Below are 21,438 nucleotides of genomic sequence, written 5' to 3'. Positions count from 1 at the left end.
AGACTAGTCAACTACCACAAGAATTAACTAGCAATGTAGCAACCACGACAAAAATCGAGTTAAAAGAATAAAAGAGTGAAGCGGGTATCGCAGTTCGATGAGAAGTACGATTAATGATTTCTGAGTCAATACGATCGACTTAGAATTGGTATTTTATTGTATCGAACTTGCGAATGCGAAAAAAAAAAAAAATCGGAATAAATTACGCACGGGAATCTCTCGTCCTTCCTCCCCTCCCCGACACTTCACCTTTCTATCAAGCTGCTGCTCTTAAGGGGAGCTAACTAGTGAACAGGAAACCTTACTGCGCCGACTCAGACAGCGTTGGTCTCTTTGCAGAACTAAGATGGGAGCTTCAATCGGGACCCTTCCAGCAGAATACAATGCTAAGATCCATGGACCTTATAATCCAGGCACTTATTATGGGCCACGTAAGTCTGTTTGTTTATATCGTCTGTCTAAGAATCATAATTAAGCTTTGCTCCATTATTTCAGGGGTTAACAAGTTCTATCTGTTCACTTTGAATAAACTACTCCAAAATAAGTCTGAGAATGAATATAAAATAATATCCATTCCATAATCATTATTCCGACAAAATATATATTCTGTTTTGCCTTTGGCTCATCGGGAACAAAAGGTGTAACAGAATAGCTTTCTTCCAAGATCTAATTAGCAGATTAATTAAACCAAGTCCTTAGATCTGTTGTACCTTTAATACATATAACCTCTTATATAAAATTTACCCTTCTGTAATAATTTTAAATATTCTCATCGCTTTATTTCTTAATATAATTTTCATCTTCTTAACGCATTATTTTAGTTTTCTTATTTAAAGATAGAAGACTTGTTCTCTTTTATTTGTTCGATCAAGGATAAACCAACATTTTTCACGGCAATGTGACCTTCACGATTTTCTTGTACTTTTAACAACTGAAGGAGAGACGGAATTAAGGAAACCTTTGTTGTAACAAATCTGATTTATTTTGTTAATGTTTATCAATTTTTGTGTTTGAGTTGGTTGTCGATGAATATCACCATATCATCTGATATACCTGCCTCCGTTATTTCTTTTTTCTTTTACAGCCGTCTTACAAGACGGGTGTAATACCTGACCGACAGATTTTCAGAATAGCTATCATAACCTCATGGAGAAAGAATACTGACAAAGAATTGGATGGTGGTTTCCATTTGCGAAAGAATTTAATTTTTTTTTTACATTTTTGTCACTCTAACCCCTAAATTCCGTGCCGTTTTCCGATAATTTTTTTTTACTATTACACCCGTCTACCGAGATGGGTGTATTGATAAAAAAAAAATACCTGTAAGGTTTCTTTAGCGATAACCTGAAGTAAATAGAATATTTTTTTTTTCTTTACTGTTTTCACACATTAGACTGCGGCCATGCTGGGGCACTGCCATGAAGATTTTTAGTCGAACAGGACTACCAAATCCACTCGCAAGGTTCTGGTCGGCCTGAGGCTATAGTAAAAGACTCTTACAGGTGGATAAATACAAAATCTTCGTATATTTTTACTTCGCTCTTCGTTTAAGTAAAGCCAGAAATTTTGAGGGGAAGGGAAAGTCGCTTACATCAACCCCCAGTTCTTGACTAGTTCTTTGTTTTATGGCCCTCGAAAGGATGAAAAATAAAGTCAACCTCGATGGGATTTGAACTCAAAACATAAAGGACATAAAGGACTGTAACTCAGTATTGCAAGTGATGTCTATGTATAGAGTTTTCTTAGTTTAGTATTTCTCATCAACCAAACAAAAGATTGTGAAATTACAGAAAGGGTTATGTTAGACAAAATACCTTGCTTGTTTTTAGCTGTGTCCTTTTAATTCTTTTCATATCAACTTACCCGAGACTGCTTCTGATTCTCCAATAGAAATTCCTTGTTTTAAAATGTTTTAAAACATTCCATCAAAATTTAATATTTATGTTTCAAACACCAGCTTAATAATCCTTTTTACGGGAAGAACAAGGCCTCAAATTTGGGGGAAGAGATTAAGTTGAGTGTGCATATTTGACAGTATAAGTGCCTCAAGAGAAATGTTGGACCTAAGAAGCATCAGATGTGGTGTGCAAGAGAGACGATTGTGCTGGTATGGTCATGTGGCGAGAATGGATGAGGATAGCTGTGTGAAAAAGTGTCACACCCTAGTGGTTGAGGTGGTGAAGCATGACCTTCGAGCATTAGGCCTCACTGAGACCTTTGGAAATATGCTGTGCAAGCCAAGTGAGACCATAACCTGTGGCCTATGCCAGTGGTGTAACCAGCCCACTTAGACATACCTTTCTTTCATTGGACACTAAACTCTGCTTCTGAAGACCTGTTGAGGCAAGTGAAATCGAAATCAAATTCGATGACTGGCATCCGTACTAGTGGAGGGTTAAGAGCACCATCCAAGCATAATCGTTGCCAAGGCCGCTGACTGGCCCCTGTGCCACTGACACGTAAAAAACACCATTCAAGCATGATCGTTATCAACATCGCCTTACTGGCATGTGTGCCAGTGGTACATGGGAAACAACATTCGAGCGAGGGCGTTTGCCAGTGCCACTGGACTGGCTCCTGTGCAGGTGGCACGTAAAAACACCATTTGAGCATAGCTGTTGCTAGTACCACCTGACTGGCCCGTAGAAGCACCCACTACACTCTCAGAGTGGTTGATGTTAGGAAGGGCATCCAGCTGTAGAAACTCTGCCAGATCAGATTGGAGCCTGGTGCAGCCTTCTGGCTCACCAGTCCTCAGTCAAACCATCTAACTCATGCCAGCATGGAAAGCGGATGTTAAACGATGATGATGAATCAAAATTCAGGTTATGTTCAGAACAACAGCTTAATAATGACAAAATTATTTTAATAAATTCAGCACACCTGTTTCTGTTTTCATTCTTCTCTCTCTCTCTCTCCCTCCCTCTCTCTCTCTCTCTCCAGGTAACCTTGTACCTCCTCTACAGCAAGACACTTGCTTCTGTCTCACTATAACCTTTCATTATCTGATACATGATCACCTCCTCTTATTCCTCTCATCCTCATCTAATGTCCATGCTGGCATGAGTTGGACAGTTTGGCTGGGTCGGCACTTTGGAAGGCTGCACCAGACTCCAGTCTGATTTGGTATGGTTCTCTACGGCTAGATGCCCTTCCTAATGCCAGCCACTCTGAGAGTGTAACAGGTGCTTTTACGTGCCATTTGCATCTCAAAAGATTTTTTGTCTTGCAAGGTACTTGGTGACCCTGTCAGTGCAGGTGCCACTAAATGGCACCCAGTCCACACAGTAAAGCAGTTGGTTTTTGGAAGGGCATCCAGCTGTAAAAACCTTGCCAAAACTAACCTTGCCTGTGCTTGTACCACATAAGAGGCACTAAGTCCACTCTGCTGAATGGTTGGTCAGCTAGCTGTAAAAATCCTGCCAAAACAGTCACAGAAGTCTGGTGCAGGCCTCAGTCTGGCCAGCTCTTGTGAAACCATCCAACCAATTCTAGCATGGAGGGCAGACGTTAAATGATGATGATGATGAAGATTTAAAAAAGTTATTGAAACAAAGGTGGTGTATTTGAACAGAATATTAAAAATGTTGTGAGTGGCTTTGGTAGATGTGAGATCATCATCATCTTTTAACATCCGCATTTCCATGCTGGTATGAGTTGGACGGTTTGACTGAGGATTGGCAATCCTGGAGGCTGCACCAGGCTCCCATCTGATCTTGCAAGGTTTCTACAGCCGGATGCCCTTCCTAACACCAACCACTCTGAGAATGCAGTCGGTGCATATTACGTTCCACCAACATGATAGTGGGTTCAAATCTGACGAGCAGTCTTTTGAGTTTTCTTTCCAAGTGGTTTTTGGACCCAGTATTTACATGCTGTTATTAATAACTGTTCTTTGTGTTCTACCACAAAAACAACTTCTTTTTTATCTTTATTTTAAAGAATTTTGTTTTTGTTTTTAGATGACCCCCTTAGTGAAGTGAAAATTGGTGAGATTACATCATGGGTTGGTCGAAGGAATATATCTCCAACTGGAATGGTTAGAGCAGCAAACAGAGGTATGTGTGTATTCTTGTTATTGTGTGTTGTTTGTGTAATTAATTAGCCCCAGATCAAAGACATTCCATCCTTGACCATTCCATCTTTAATTTCAAGCATAATGTATCTAAGACTCGATTATTCAATGTCTTCCTTTCGTTATTATATTTCTAAGTAAAACACACCACTTAAAAGTTTCAATTAAATTCTAAAATAATCAAAAATTTAGACTGGCTTCATTAAACAACTGTAACTATTTTATTTATTGACATATTAATGTGATTTTTTTAAACACAATTGAAGGAAAGGTTCTTAATTCTATTGCATAATTTTTGTCTCAAATACCAGGCATGTGCCATCAGTAACTACTCAGGGTAGGCAGTTGGTGACTTTTATGTAATAAAACACACAAAAAATTTAAAATAAGCAAAACACAGGCGCATGACTGAGTTGAAGGCAGATTTACTTCTGCCTTTATAATACGTAAAGAAAACAGTGTTGTAGGAATGTACGCAGCATGTGTACTACAGCAGTACTATGCGTAGCTTAAATACTGACATTGAAAAGCACGGGTGAATTATACCTACCTAATCTACAAATAAATAAGGTAATTTGCATTTTATGCATAGTAATCAGAGTAACCTTCATAATTTTATTGAATTAGGTGCATATTTTGCCATAAAAGATAAATGTTGCTATTGATTTATTTTATTCGAGGTAGGCACTGCCTATCTAGGCGGCATGTCCCTGGTAAATACACGTAAACAAGCTATTTTTTTCTCTCCGTTTGTTTACTTTCTGTGTAACAGTTTGTTTTTGTAGTGAGTGCTTCAAACAAGCTTACATTTCTCCATATCTTCCATTGAAAAGCCCTCAAATTTGGAATCACTGCTTGATAGCATGAAACTGTTATCCATTTTAAAAGTTGAAAAAGAAATTGCCAAAGAGAAAACATGGAAAAAAATCTCCCAAAATTCTCAGTTCATCAAACAATGTCAGATAGTGTAACACAACTATTTAGAAAGTGAAGTGAAGTGATGTGTTTTGAATGTACTAATGTGATTTGTGTTGAAATTCACATTTAAATATCAATGGGTGGTCGATGCCAGTGCCGGTGGCACGTAAAACGCACCATTCAAACGTGGTCGATGCCAGTGCCACCTAACTGGCATGTAAAAAGCATCATTTAAGTGTGGTCATTACCAGTGCCGTCTGTCTGGCTCCCATGCTGGCAGCACATAAAAAGCACCATTCAAGTGTGTCAATGCCAGTATCACCTGACTAGCCCTTGTGCTGGTGGCATGTAAAAGCATCCACTACACTCTCAGAGTGGTTGGTGTTAGGAAGGGCATCCAGCTGTAGAAACATCGCCAGATCAGATTGGAGCCTGGTGCAGCCTCCTGGCTTGCCAGTCCTCAGTCAAACCGTCCAATCAATGCCAGCATGGAAAACGGATGTTAAACAATCATCATGCTGATGATAGGTTTGCATACACACACACGCATACATATGCACATGTGCACAACCCACATACACCATGGGCTTCTTCTAGTTTGCATTAAATAAAATAATTTTGTCATTATTTAGCTGGTGTTTGAAATGTAAATTAACAATGAATTTTGATGGCAGGTTTTAATTTGGATCACTTCAAACAGGAAACATTTACATAAGAAATACACTCTAAAACGGTTTGCATTATGAAGGGTATCCACCCGTAGAAACCTTGCCAAAACAGTCATGTGGAGCCTAGTGTAGCTCCTGTTGAACCATCCAACCCATGCCAGCATGGAAAACTAGCATTGAATGATGACAGTCTCAGCTGGGCTGGTCGCAAAAGGTTAAACCCTTTTGTTACTGTATTTCTATTGAGATGCTCTGTATTTTTTTCAATTACTTTAAATATAACAAAGAATTTAGTAAAATAACTTAGTTATCATTCAGCTAGTGTTAGGAACATAAATTGTGACTAAGGTTTTGGTGGAGGATTTTAATTCAAAACTTATGAAAACAAGACATTTGTACTCAGAGCCAGAACCGGTTTCAGCCGGGTTGATATCAAAAGGGTTAAGAATTGTTTTTCTATTATATATTTTAACCCTTTTCTTACCATATTTCTGTTGAGATGTTCTGTGTTTCTTTCAATTAATTTTAAATATAACAAAGAATTTAGTAAAATAACTTAGTCATCATTAAGCTTGTGTTAGGAACATAAATTATGACTAAGGTTTGGTGGAAGATTTTAATTCAAAACTTATGAAAATAAGACATTTATACTCAGAGCCAGTTTCAGCCAGGTTGGTAACGAAAGGTTTAAACCACACTTGCTGTCATGTGCTCTTTCTTATAACTAATTAACTTGTATAATTTTTGTTATTTCTAACTTATTTTCCAGTTCATTGGAGGTGGTTGCAGAGCTATTTCCTGACTAAGAAAGGCGGTTCTGCTGGAGTGGCTCAGTTTTGTGTTTTGATTGCCATGAGTTACTACTTCCTTCAATACAGATCCCACAGTGAGTATATACATATATTCTTTTATTCCTTTACCCATTTCACTGGGGCCATGCTGGAGCACCGCCTTGAAGGGTTTTTCAGTAAAAGAAATCAACCCCAGGACTTCCTTTTGTTCTTTTAAAGCCTAGTACTTATTCTATTGGTCTCATTTGCTGAACTGCTAAGTTTCAGGGACATAAACACACCAACACCGGTCGTCAAGTGATGATGGGATGGGGGACAAGCAAAGACACACACATATTTATATATATGGTAAATGGACGATACGAGGATTTTTATTAATCACTACAATTGTTTCAACACATCTAGCATCGATCCCTCATGGGTGGGATACTCAACAACTGGTTCAGGAGCATCCAAAGGTGCAGATGTTTCGCTTCAGGTCATAAATAGATACAACTCGTTAAAATAACAGTTCTCAATGTTTCTTCTCATTTCATTGTTAAGAAGAGTCACAAATTAAAGGATATATTTTCATTTTTATAGAAGATCAATAATAAAATAACAGATGCAAAAAAGAAGCGAACACGCAACACAGCGAGAAAAGTATTTAAAATAACTGTTAATGGATATGGATGTATAAACGCCCTCGTGTAAGTTGTGTGGCACATGTACACTTGCTCATACAAGCATCCATATGTAGGCATATGCAGACAAGTGGTTTGGTGCACATACATTCACATAGCGAGTTAAATAGCTACTTGGTGTTTATAAAAATGGGAAGGTTAAAGCTAAATTTAATTCATTCATACCTTAAATTATGTTAACGATTACTCAAATACATTCCCACTGCATTGCACGAATGTACATACATATATATATATAATTCAATTAAATCAAGGATATAAAATCTTCTTAAAGGGCTGTCAGCATCTAATTTTGCTAGTTTTATCCAGTGTTGCAGGGAAAAACCAAAAGTTAGTTTCGCATTGATGGAAATGGGAACAGCTCTGGTGCAATGAATTTGATATTGTACAGAACTGAATATCCTTAAATAAGTTAATGTCTGTATGTCAGTTTCTCCATTTTATTTTTTTCATCCATAAATTTATATATATGTATGACGGGCTTCTTTTAGTTTCTGACTGACAGATCCTGGTGGCATGTAAAAAACACCCACTACACTCTCGGAGTGGTTTGCATTAGGAAGGGCATCCAGCTGTAGAAACATTGCCAGATCAGATTGGAGCCTGGTACAGCCTTCTGGCTTGCCAGTCCGCAGTCAAACCGTCCAACCCATGCCAGTATGAAATGTGGATGTTAAATGGTGATTGTGATGATGATATCCCCTCACAAGGCTTTGGTCAGCCCAAGGTTATAGTGGAAAACACTTGCCCAAGGTGCCATGCAGTGGGACTTAAACAGCCACACCTGATGCTATTCTATTACTGTTCTTCCTGGTGCTGGTGCCATGTAAAAAGCACTGGTGATGGTGCCACACAAAAACACCAATGCTGATGCTGCACAAAAAACACCAGTGGTGATGCCACACAAAAGACACCAGTGGTGATGGTGATAGCCCCATGTAAAATATGCCGTCCGTGGCATCTCACAGAAAGCATGATTGTGATGCCATGTAGAGAGCACTGGTGATAGTGTATAAGTAAGATCACAATATTTTACCAGAACAGGATGCCAGCCTATGGGAGCCTTGTGGACTGGGGCACTGTGAAATGAAATGTTTTGCTCAAGAACACAGCACACTACCTCGACCAGGAATTGAAACCATGATCTTACAATCATGAATGCAACACCCTAACCATTGGGTCATATTCCTTCACTTTTTACTGATGTTTCTAGAAATTTACTTTTGGTCTCTCTTTTTTTTCTTTTCAGCTAACCATCGCCATGCCAAGTACCATTAATTCTTGTGAGTGGAATAAAGTCATCTTTGAAAGTACCAAGTTGATGTGCAGTCATAGATTCTGAAGTTCTGCCAGACTGTGGGAAAATTATCAGAAGTTCCTTTAGATTTAATAAACTTAAATTTTAAATTATAGTTTGTTTTCTTTTTTTTCTATGTTTTTGAATATAAAAAATGTTTAGTTTCAACTAATTTAACCCTTTTGTTGCCATCGTTATTTCAATTAAAAATATTGAGGGAAAAAAATGAATATAGTAAAATATATTTTTCATTATTAATCCTTTTCATACCAAAGCTACTTGAGGTCACTGTTGATTTTAAGATTCTTTTTATTCTTTTATTTGTTTGTCATTTGACTGCGACCATGCTGGAGCACCACCTTTAGTCAAGCTAATCGACCCCAGGACTTATTCTTTGTAAGCCTAGTACTTATTCTATCGGTCTCTTTTGCCAAACTGCTAGTTTGGCACACCAGCATCAGTTGTCGAGCGATGTTTGGGCGGGGGGGGGGGACAAACACAGACACACAAGCACATACACACACACATACATATATACGACGGGCTTCTTTCAGTTTCTGTCTACCAAATCCACTCACAAGTCTTTGGTCGGCCCGAGACTATAGTAGAAGACACATACCCAACGTGCCATGCAGTGGGACTGAACCTAGAACCATGTGGTTGGTAAGCAAGCTACTTACCACACAGCCACTTCTGCACCTCAAACTTCTTGATTTAAAATTATCAAAATATAAACTTCCATCAAAATTTTATTAGGTTGTCTGGAAAGTTCCAAGCATTCATATATATGCAAAATGGGATATACTTCATGAACCATACTTTTAGAAACTTCCAACTTCTCTGAGTTCTCTAGTCGTGATATTTGAGTTTTCTTCGATTTTTACCTTCAAAACCTCTTCATCCAATTTTGAAGGTCTTCCACTGCGACTGTTATCTTCCAAGCTAAACTCTCCAGCTTGAAATTTTGCAAACCACTTTTGAACAGTTGATTCACCTACAGCATCATCATCACCATAAACTTCACAAATGTTTTCGCAAGTCTTTGCAGCATTTCTTTTTTTTTTTTTTTTTTTTTTTTTTTTTTTTTTTTTTTAAGAAGTGCATTACTATACAAATATGAAATTTTTGGTTATCTATTTCAAATATCAATAAAGGTTAACCAGAAGGCGGCAAGCAGGCAGAAACGTTAGCATGCCGGGTGAAATGCTTGGCAAATATTTCGTCTGTCTTTATGTTTTGAGTTCAAATTCCGCCGAGGTTGACTTTGCCTTTCGTCCTTTCAGGGTCAATAAATTAAGTACCAGTTGCGTACTGGGTCGATCCCCAAAATTTTTGCCTAGAGTAGAAAAGAATAATGGGTGACCAGAATGAAAGATAAATCTATTTATAGCTAGCAACAAAGACAAGGTGCACTACCACTTCAAGCAACGCCAAAGTTTTACCTGTGTTACGTTTCAGGTGTGTTCAATGAAGCATTAAAAGATTTAGCTTAAAAATACAGAACTTTCTGGATAACCTAGTATTTTGTGTACCAAACACCAGCTTGCTAATGACAAACTGGATAAATTATGGGTATTTAAAAAAATTAAGTGAAATGAAAACTGTTTTTCAACAGGATTCATCATAAATGACATCTGTTTTCCATGCTGGCATGGGTTGGATGTTTTCACAGGAGCAGCATAAAAAACAGACGTTAAATGATGATGGTGGGGCTGAAAGCCACACCAGACTCCAGTTGTCTGTTTTGGCATGGTCGCTGCAGCTGGATACCCTTCCTAACATCAAAGACTTTACAGAGTGGACTGGGTGATGTTTACGTGACACCAACTCTGACAGGGTCCATAAGTAATGCAAGACAAAAACTCCATTAGCTAGAAGATTGGGTGGCTTCATGCTAGTTGATGAGAGATTAGAGGGACAGGGATTTAGGTGATGCTTGGAACTTAAATTAACTTATAATTTTAAAACGGAAAGTTTACATCCTAGAATCAGGGGTGTTTTCAAGAAGGGGTTAAAGTGGAGTGAAACTAAGAATAGAAGCGTTAATTGGATAATTGTATTCATAGGCTATTGATAAACAATGTAATATGGTGTATGTAAGGAATGAGGTTGAAAATAGATGAACCCTATTCATGGATTTTTTGGGGAAATATTTCTCTCTGCACAATGTATCACTTAACCCTCTCAAACTTGGGCCCCTGTATTTAACTTTACCTGGGTTCCTGAGCAGAATAAATAGCTACAAATGCACCTCAAGAGTTACGATTACAGGAAAACAAATGGACAGAATCACAAAAATATTCAGGAGAGTAACAGTAATAGGCCTGTTTCTTAAGGCGGTGAAACCGTCCAATCCATGCCAGCATGGAAAGCAGATGTTAAACAACAACAATGACGATGATGATGATTATATATGATAGGCCTCCTACAGTTTCCATCTACCAAACTGACTCGCAAGGCTTTGGTCAGCTTGAGGCTATAGTAAAAGACATTTGCACAAGGTGCCACGGAGTGGGACTGAACTGAAGACCATATGGTTGGGGAGTAGATTTCTTACCACAAAGCCACGCTACGCCACTGACATAGGTCACATGGTTAAACTTTTCAAAGCCTTTATCAAAATTAAGGTTATACCTAGACATCTTTCATCAGAATTTGCATTTGCCAGACAGTTTCTTCTGCAACGGAAACCATATTGCATGGAAGTTCTTGAAATAAACCTCTCTCTATCTGGAGAGTCTTATTATTGCTCTGTATATGGTACTAGGTTCAGTCCCACTCTGTGGCACCTTGTGATAGTATTTTCCACTATACATCCAAACTGAAAGAAGCCCCATTATATTTATATATATATAGCTTGCTTACCAACCACATGGTTCTGGGTTCAGTTCCAGCCTTGTGAGTGGATTTGGTAGACGGAAACTGAAAGAAGCCCGTCGTATATATATATATATGTATGTAATATGTTTGTGTATCTGTGTTTGTTCCCAAACATCGCTTGACAACCGATGCTGGTGTGTTTACGTCCCCATCACTTAGCGGTTCGGCAAGAGATGCTGATAAAATAAGTACTAGGCTTACAAAGAATAAGTCCTGGGGTCGATTTGCCCAACTAAAGGCGGTGCTTCAGCATGGCCACAGTCAAATGACTGAAACAAATAAAAGAATAAAATATATATATATATATTATTTTGTTTAAAAGAGTTCCAACACTGTCTGTTTTTTATGTTTTATTTATATTCCTGCAAAACCAATGTGGGATATAGAATATGGAATATACAATATATAATATAAAATAAAAATGGATGGTACTATGAAATAAAGTATTGAATGTCTTATTGAATATATGGAATATGTCTTATTGAATAGATGAAATATTGAGTGTTCAATATAAAGGCGAATACGTATTTTCTATACCTTGCGGTATTTCATCATGGCCGGTATGACAGACTTTAACACACAGTCTGTTAAAGTTTGTCATACCAGCCATGATGAAATACCACAAGGTATAGAAAATACGTATACGCCTTTATGTACTTAATCCTTTATATTGAACACTCAATATTTCATCTATTCAATAAGACATTCAATACTTTATTTCATAGTACCATCCATTTTTATTTTATATTATATATTGTATATTATATTATATATTGTATATTCCATATTCTATATCCCACATTGGTTTTGCAGGAATATAAATAAAACATAAAAAACAGACAGTGTTGGAACTCTTTTAAACAAAATAATATATTCCTCTATACACAATCATACAAAACCCCCTTTTTTTGTATTTATTTTTACTCGCATATATATATATATATGGATATACTGTTGTGTCTGGGGGAGAGTCATTCTCTTTTAGTGCCTTATAATTCATCACACTCACTGGCTCTCTTTTAATATACAAAGGTATCTTGGCTTCTTAAAAAATGTAATGGAATCTCTTTTATGATAAATAACCAGATTTTGCCACCTTATCAATTCAATGCAAAAAAAAATAGACGGGTTTTGAGATATAAATTTGGTAATTTTCCAAGATTTTAAACTCTTGTGTAGTATGGTGAGCCCACTAAAATTGAAGTGCCCCAGGTCCCCATGGTTTAAATCTGGTCCTGCATGGACTGAATTTAGTAGTAGTCACTGAGCTTATCAGCGTTGTGTGGTTGCTGAAGGGCTATTGTCAAACTGTTTTGAATGTGTAGATGTAGTGGAATGGTGATTCTGCTGCTGTTAAAGTAGCTGCCATTTTAAAAGGATACCTGTACACCTGGAGAACTATGTCGCATAGAACTAATTGTAGCAATTAAAAAATAAATGTTTAACCATATTCCTTCTTGTTGACTCCAATTTTTTCAATTATATATTTATGTGTAGTTCCACCAATGCCAGTATGGAAGGCAAACATTAAACCATGATGATGATGTATGTATGTATTGTTTGTGTGTGTGTGCCTTTGTGTTTGTCCCTCACCATAACTTGACAACCTGTGTTGGTGTGTTTATGTCCCCTTAACTTAGAGGGTTCAGCAAAAGAGACTGTTAAAGTACCATGATTCAAAAAATAAAGTACTGGGGTTGATTCCTTCGACTGAAAATTTCTTCAACATGATGCCCCAGCATGGGCCAACTGAAACAAAAAAGAAGAGGAACTGGGGTCAATTCATTCAGCTAAAATTCTTCAAAGCAGTACTCCAGCATGACCACAGTCAAATAACTGAAACAATATATATATATATCTACTGAGGGTGATAAATTGAATATTAATTTAATTAACATCAATTTAAAACCAGTGACCTAGCATATAAAAAATCTGAAAATTCAGAAAAATTGTATTACATGCGTATAAGAAGGGATGACCACTAAGTGGACATCTGATATGCTAGAAAGAGGTCGTCAACGACCCAGCCACAAAGAAAAGTAAGAAAATTGTTCTGAAGAACATTATTTTTCTTTGTGGTTGGGTCATTGATGACCTCTTTCTAGCATATCGGATGTCCACTTAGTGGTCATCCCTTCTTATACGTATATATATATATTGAGAGAGAGAGAGAGGTTATGAGCGATAGTGGTGTCAATTAGACCCAGAGATTTCAGGTAATGCTGAGTAATGACCAATTTCAAAGACTGTTGGATTTTACTCATAGGGTATTGGAATCTTAATGGATTTACAAATGCAATGACCAATCTTAAAGACTATTGGATTTTACTTACAAGGTATTGGAATCTTATATGTATACCATTCTGCCTAAACAATGGATTTACAAATACATTATCCCTACATTCACTCTCTATTTCTTATCTTATCTAAACTAACTATTGCTTAACCATCCTTTCACACCGTCTCTGATGAAGGGATATAATAAATATCCTGGAAACAGCTGTAAGACCTATTTATACTATAATGCACACAGCCTTGGTTTTTTATCTCATCCATTTGTTGTTTACACCACCTGTCTTTGTCTATTGTTTTCTTCGTAAATTCTCCCATATATATATATATGATGATGGTAATATGGATAGCAACAAGGCGGCGAGCTGGCAGAAACCTTAGCACGCCAGGCAAAGTACCTAGCGGTATTTTGTCTGCTGTTACATTCTAGGTTCAAATTCCATTGAGGTTGACTTTGCCTTTCATCCTTTTGGGGTCGATTAAATAAATACCAGTTATGCACTGGGGTCAATGTAATTGACTTAATCCCATTGTCTGTCCTTGCTTGTCTCCTCTATGTTTAGCCCACTGTGGGCAATAAAGAAATAAATACGCATTTGTGTGACGTACATGGAAGTGCAGTCTTGTGTGTTAACAAATGCATATTATCTTTGTCTTCACATCTCTCTACCCACAAATTGAAAGCAAAACGTCATCATTCAAAACAAAAACACTTCACAAGCCTCTTGACCTGGGCATGCAGACCTAACAAAAGCGTCATTGATCATACAAACAGTCCAAAATAATATTGTATTAATAGATAAACTTTTTGAATAATCATACTTTATATATTTATATATCTATCTGTTAATACAATATTATTTTGGACGTATATCTTCTGTGATGATTTTTTGATGTAATATTCCTGCTCTTATTTTATAATACAATATATAATCGCTCTTCTATATATGTATGTATGTAATGTGCCCGCGGCATGTGTAAGGACTTTCGAGCGAGTTCGTTGCCAGTGCCCCCGGACTGGCTCTTGTGCAGGTGGCACATAAAATACACCATTTTGAGTATGGCCGTTGCCAGTACCACCTGACTGGCCTTCGTGCCAGTGGCACGTAAAAGCACCCACTACACTCTCTGAGTGGTTGGCGTTAGGAAGGGCATCCAGCTGTAGAAACTCTGCCAAATCAGATTGGAGCCTGGTGTAGCCATCTGGTTTCACCAGTCCTCAGTCAAATCGTCCAACCCATGCTAGCATAGAAAGCAGACGTTAAACGACGACAATGATGATGATGATGTATTGTGTGTGCCTTTGTGTGTCCCTCACCATAATACCCATGGGCATATGGCGTACTGGTTAAGAGCGCAGGCTACTAACCCCAAGATTCTGAGTTCGATTCCAAGCAGTGACCTGAACAATAATAATAATAATAATAACATCGAAAAATAACTTCAGAATGAGAACCCAGGTTCAAAATTTCCCCAAGACATCTGATGAAGGCTGGAGGGTATATCAGCTGAAACGTTGTGATCTTCAAATGTCAGGCCTCATGAAGGCGATGACAAGTGACCAAAACCTTTGGCGTTATGCTACGCTTGAGAAGACTTGTCAAGCCAAGTGAAATCATAGTCGTGGCCATTTGTGGTGTCATGTAAATGACACCCATGCCTGTGGCACATAAAAAGTACCCATTACACTTTCAAAGTGGTTGGCAATAGGAAGGGCATCCAGCTGTAGAAAACCATACCAAATCAGACTGGAACCTGGTGCAGCCCTCTGGTTTGCCAGTTTTCAGTCAAACCGTCCAACCCATGCTATCATGGAAAGCAGATGTTAAATGATGAAAATGAGGATGAGGCTATACACACACATATAGTTGTATGTAAAGTTAAAATTTTCAGTCACATAAAGAAATAAAAATATCAGAACTCAGTTAGTGAGGTCTTTGTTAAGGGTTGGTATGCAGATTAATTCCCTACTGAAGTTAGCTGCTGCAGCTTTTCGCCTCAATCAGTGCACTATTTCCTGCAGGAGCTAGGTCTGGAACCCAGACAACAGAAGAAAGCCATCAAGAAAATAAGTACAGCAGGTGAAACTATCTCAAGATGGTTAAGGTTGATAAGAGACAGCAAAGGTGAAGACTAGGTCAGTCCTTGCTGTCCCACTCAAGGAAGCGCCTAGGCTAAGGGGTGAAATGCTTGTGACCTTGAGGTACCGGCTGATGACATGAATAGATTTCTAGCATTGCAATGGATTTAGAAGAGCATCTGATGTTTATTTCACTTCTATACCAGAAAAAAAAACAAAAAAACCTTAAAACATGAATGTGTGTGTGTGTGTGTGTATGCATGTATATATAGATATACATATATCTTAATATTTGGCCTCAGGCCGACCAAAGCTCTGTGAGTGGATTTGGTAGACAAACTGAAAGAAGCCCACTGTGTGTGTGTCATCATCATCATCATCGTCGTTTAACGTCCGCTTTCCATGCTAGCATGTGTTGGACAATTTGACTGAGGACTGGTGAAACCAGATGGCTACACCAGGCTCCAATCTGATTTGGCAGAGTTTCTACAGCTGGATGCTCTTCCTAATGCCAACCACTCATAGAGTGTAGTGGGTGCTTTTACGTGTCATCCGCATGAAGGCCAGTCAAGCGGTACTGGCAACGGCCACGCTCAAAATGGTGTGTGTGTGTGTGTATATATATATATATATATATATATATATATATATATATATATATATGTATACAATGTATTTGTGTGTGTGTGTTTATCCCCCTACCATCGCTTGACAACTGTTGGTCTGATTATGTTCCTGCAGCTTAGCAGTTCAGCAAAAATGACTGATAGAATAAATATTAGGATTATAAAGAACAAGTCCTGGGGTCAATTTGTTTGACTAAAGGTGGTGCTCCAGCATGGCCGCAGTGAAATAACAAACAAGCAAACAAAAGAAAAAGAAATAAAAGAAAAATGCTGGAAATACAAGTCAAGTCTTTGTTTGTTTTTGGTTTTTTTTTCCAAGTTATTTATTTGTTGTGATATCTCATTACAAAATATCCGTTACAATAGAGGGAATATGAAAAAAAAAAAATAATAATAATAATGAATAAGAAAGTTACATGATCACAGAAATGAATACAAGAGTAAACAACTTGACAGGCCTTTTAATGAAATAATGATGAACCCTAAAAATGAAAGGGGTGGTGGGGACGCAGAGAGAGAGAGAGAGAAATGGGGGCAGCATTTAGAGAGGCGACATGGGAACTGGAAAATGTAAAAAAATTTAAAAAAATAAATAATTAAAAGTTGGTGAGAGAATATGGAAGCAAGCAAGCTCCATAATTAGCTAATTAATTAACTGTTAAAGCAATTCGGAAATTAAAGTATTGTTGTTGTTGTTATCAAAACTTGGTGGAAGCCTTGTTGTATGTGGAATATTTCTGAGGAATGAAAGAAAGCTTGCAGGAATTCAGTTATGTTCTCTGTAAGCCAAGATGGAATGACAGCAATGAAGGCATTATTTAATAGCTTAGAATTTTCGCTTATAATGTTGGGCTGTCAGATGAATTCATTCATTTTCCATTTTTTTTTCACCCCTACCCCCACCAGCCATTTTTATTTCAACCTTTTCCAATATTATTTCAATTAACACAAAAATATTTTTATGTGTTCATGTGTGTGTGTATACATGTATATGTATATATATATATATATATATATATATACATATACTTATATATACATCTTAATACTTGGCAGAAATAACAGAGCAACTCAATGGCCGAAGCACAAGACTCTCCAACGCTGAGTCCCTGTGTCACTTACGTTAAATATTGGCATCAAACTTTTGCACAAGGCCAGCAATTTGGGGGAAGGGGACAAGTTGATTACATCGACCCCAGTACATAACTGGTACTTGTTTTATCGATCCTGAAAGGATAAAAGGCAAAGTCGACCTCAGCGGAATTTTGAACTCAGAATGTAAAGACATGAAATGTTGCTAAGCAGTTCGTTTGGAATGGTAACAATTCTACTAGCTTGCTGCCTTACTTCTGCCAAAATAGAAATATATATATATATATATATATATATATATATATATATATATATATATACATACATACATATATACACACACATATATATTATAGGTTTTTTGTAGCCATTCCCTTACAATTTTCGCTTGTCAGTTTTGTAATTTGAATAAATTTTACCTCTTTTCAAACAAATGATGATGGAGGACCAAATACAGAAAAAGAAACGAAGAACCAATGAATTTATCTGACAACCCGATATAAATTTTGAATCATTTGATAAAAATGACTTTTTTTAAAAAAACTAAATAGGCAGTGTTGTGTTTTTTTGTTGTATTTGTTTTTCTTATACGATGTAAAGAGATAGTCATAGCTCTAAAAATTAGTTTTATATATTTATATATATATATCAGTGACATGAATTCTAGTGGTCAACATGTTTTCTTATCTTCACCTTCCCATTTACCTTTAAAAGAGACGACCATTTGCTTTCTTTTAGTAAGAGTTAGTTTGCGTTTAATAAAGAGTGCGGCAGAAAAACCTCTCGTATTTTACATGGCCATTGATATGGCGCTACCAAAGTCTGGCAAGTGCCAACACTGTCCTCATACAGCTAATGGGTTGCCATTTTTGTTTCCTTGCCTCAATTACCCTATGAGTTTTTCTGCATTGGTGCACATTGTGCATTTGCAATTCAAACGTTTACCAATTTGTAAAATGTGGGAGTTTTTCAGTTTCCTTTCTTTTTGTTGCCGTTTCTTGTATTAATTTAGCTTATTTGTTGTTGTTGTTGTTTTGCTGTACGGAATAAGCTTACTCTCCCAGAATAATGCTCCGAGATAAACGTGTACAGAGAAGCAGTGGTCCGGGGACAATTTGAAAAAAAAGCACTTTTTCAGACAGAAGACAGAAATTACACACACGCACAAAAAAAAACACTAAGAGGAATAACCACAAGGGCCACAAATACAACATAAAAAACAAACCAAAAACATAAACAAAAACACATGACCAATTTTGAATAAAGAGTAAATTAAAGATATACACACACATTTATATATATATATTCAGGATCCAGACAGTGAAAGAAACGAGAATAACACAAATTCCAATTTATACACCAAAGTGAAGAAGTGGCGGGAAGGGGTGGGGCGAGAGAAGGGTTTAGAGAGGTGAGAAAAGCTATCCAGCAACTTTCAAAATATTCGGTAAGATTGATTGTTCGGAATCTCCATAATGAAGAACTTGTAACTTCTGTAAGAGACACCTCCTCGTTGCTGTTGTTGTTGTTCTTGCAACTGATAGCTATCAGAAACCATTTTCTTTTTTTTTTATTTCAATAATGGTAGTTTTCTTAAAAAGAAATTTTTAAAAAAAATTTAAAAAAAGAGAAAGAAATATAAAGAGAGAAGAGGATGGGAAGAAGAGGAGAAAACGTAAATCACATTATGCAGTCCCTTTTTTTTTCTTGTCTTCCTTTTTTTTTTTTTTTTTTAAATGATTGCATTGGCACATTCCATAAAACCGATAAGACTCTTTACAAAACAAATGAAATAGGAAAATAGAAACCATTAAATTTCATTCTAGCATTTTTTTTTTTAATATATCTTCTTTCTTTCTTTCCTTCTTTCTATGATAGCGTGTTAAAAAAAAAAAAATGGTTAAATCAATCATTTTTTTTCTTTTTTCATGAAAATATTGAGACAAAGAAAAGGATAAAATTATTTTAAACAAACAAACATAACTGAAGCTTGGAATATAGATTAATCGCAGATATTTTTAAAAGGTTTTCTTTGAGGGTAGGAGTGGGGGTGGGGTGGGGGGTCTTGGAAGGGGGGGGGGGGCAATTTGCAGTGATTGTTTACAAGACAGCAATCTGACAAATGTGAATAACCACAGTATGGGGAGAGAGAGGGGGAGGGAGGAAGGGAGGGAGAGAGAGAGAGAAAGTTGGGGAGGGAGGAAGGGAGGGAGAGAGAGAGAGAAAGTTGGGGAGGGCAGAAAGCTTTTAACCCTCTACAGCTTGGGCCACTTGTTCAAGAACTGTCACAGTAGTCACTCCTTTGATCTTCAAGTCGTTGAATTTGTCCTCAGTTTCAGTGACAATGGTATTAATCTGGAAAAGAAAATAAGAAATAAAAAAATCACATGAAACAAAAAAAAAAAAAGAAAGAAAAAGCGAGAATATTTTTTATTTCAATAATGGTAGTTTTCTTAAAAAGAAATTAAAAAAAAAAAAAAAGAGAAAGAAATATAAAGAGAGAAGAGGATGGGAAGAAGAGGAGAAAACGTAAGTAAAAAAAAAAAATTTTTTAAATAAAATAAATGGAAGTGGAGAGACAATTTACTGAAGAGATTGCAAGAGTGCAATGAAATGATTTAACAAAAAACTATATACTGTTTGTAAATTAATAAAGGACTGAACCAGCGTGTGTGTTTATTACCGGCATAATGCCTCTCCCAAGGTTTAATTGTATTTCTTTCAACACACGTATCCATATCAAGAATCTTGCACACGAAATTTAAACTAGGAGTTTTGGCAATTTTGAATTTCCTCATCATAATCATTTCACTTCCATTTTCCATGCTGGCAGGAGTTGAACAGTTCAACAAGAGCTGGTGAGCCAGAGGGGCCGATCCAGCTCCCAATGTTTGCTTTCACAGGTTTCTATAGCCCGATGTCCTTCCTAATGCCAACCACTTTAAAGTATACTGGTTGCTTCTGACATAATGTTTAGCATCCACTTTTCTATGCTTGCATGGGTCAGACGGAATTTGTTGAACACTTTCCTACAGCTGGATGCCCTTCTGCTCGCTAACCCTCACCCCTTTCCTCATGAGCAGACATGTTTTCAACGAAAGACTGGAAACTAACAACCCCACATGTATAACAATGATGCTCTTTTACAACCATTGCATGATATCAAGATACGGGTGGACACAAATACACGCATACATATTCGATGGGTTTCTTTCAGGTTTCATTCTATCAAATCCACTCACAAGGCTTTGGTCAATTTGGGGTTAAAATGAGAGACACTTGACCAAGGTACTGCACGGTAGAATTGAACCTAAAACAATGCAGTTGTGAAGAAAACTTCTGAACCACACAATTGTGCTTGCACCTTCAGATATAGCATTTTACAATTTCGGTTCTTGGGTATTTCACCCTTTTCTCATCATACTTTACTTATGTTTTAAATAATTTTGAAAATAATCACAAGTTTCAGTGGGGTGGAGATGGGGGGTTTAATGGTAAGAAGTCTGATTCCCAGTCACATAGTTCCTGGTTCAGTCCCACTGAAATGGCAGGTTTAAATGCCAGAAAGGTTAATTTTTAAAATGGGAAGTATTATAACAAAGAACTAGAGGAAATCCCACAAGAGTAGGTATGAAGGGCATTCAATTATTAATTTATACAAGAAAATTTGAATAGACATCAATGGAAGTTTAGTTTTACACACAATCTAGTTTTCAGAGAAATTGTTCTTGGCTTACCTATTGTGAAGTAAATTATTGCTAATAATTAATCACATCAGCATTTAACCTAAGTATGACAAGAACTTATTATCAGCCATGTTTTAACATTCATTGCTCATTCATATTATCAACTCTGCCGATGGGAATTTTCACCAAAAACACCCTTTCTGAGCCTTCAGCTATCTCCCTCTTATTTCTGAGCTATGTCTTAGACCCACCAAACATTGTCTTCAACACCTCTCATATTTGCTGTCATTCTCTACACTATCTATATCTGTCACTGATCTCAGCCCCATTCACTACAGCCACCCTTATGT

General features: G+C 37.0%; 2 protein-coding genes across 14 annotated transcripts in view; one reads left to right on the top strand and one right to left on the bottom strand.

Moving 5' to 3' along the window:
• Positions 1–271: 271 nt before the first annotated feature.
• Positions 272–8,547, top strand: LOC106880447 (putative ATP synthase subunit f, mitochondrial). The gene is made up of 4 exons (XM_014930367.3): positions 272–431; positions 3,963–4,058; positions 6,431–6,547; positions 8,385–8,547. Exons 1-4 carry the CDS (start codon positions 347–349, stop codon positions 8,411–8,413), a joined length of 327 nt encoding a protein of 108 aa, XP_014785853.1. The 5' UTR covers positions 272–346; the 3' UTR covers positions 8,414–8,547.
• Positions 8,548–16,600: 8,053 nt separating this feature from the next.
• The window catches only part of LOC106880445 (lethal(2) giant larvae protein homolog 1), a 150,402-nt gene continuing 145,564 nt past the window's right edge, over positions 16,601–21,438 (bottom strand). For 10 of the 13 annotated variants that reach the window (XM_089354383.1, XM_089354389.1, XM_089354385.1 and 7 more), the window contains one exon: positions 18,960–19,757. In XM_089354383.1, coding sequence (XP_089210509.1) covers positions 19,650–19,757 — 108 coding nt within the window. In that variant the 3' untranslated portion in view covers positions 18,960–19,649. Of the gene's footprint in view, positions 19,758–21,438 lie in introns of all 13 variants that reach the window. The other 3 variants (XM_089354388.1, XM_089354391.1, XM_089354384.1) reach the window with 2 other exon arrangements.

The sequence above is a fragment of the Octopus bimaculoides genome, chromosome 6, assembly GCF_046866305.1.
Source record: "Octopus bimaculoides isolate indiv1 chromosome 6, ASM4686630v1, whole genome shotgun sequence".
NCBI classification, from domain to species: domain Eukaryota; kingdom Metazoa; phylum Mollusca; class Cephalopoda; order Octopoda; family Octopodidae; genus Octopus; species Octopus bimaculoides.
This window is presented reverse-complemented; position numbering and strand designations above follow the sequence as displayed.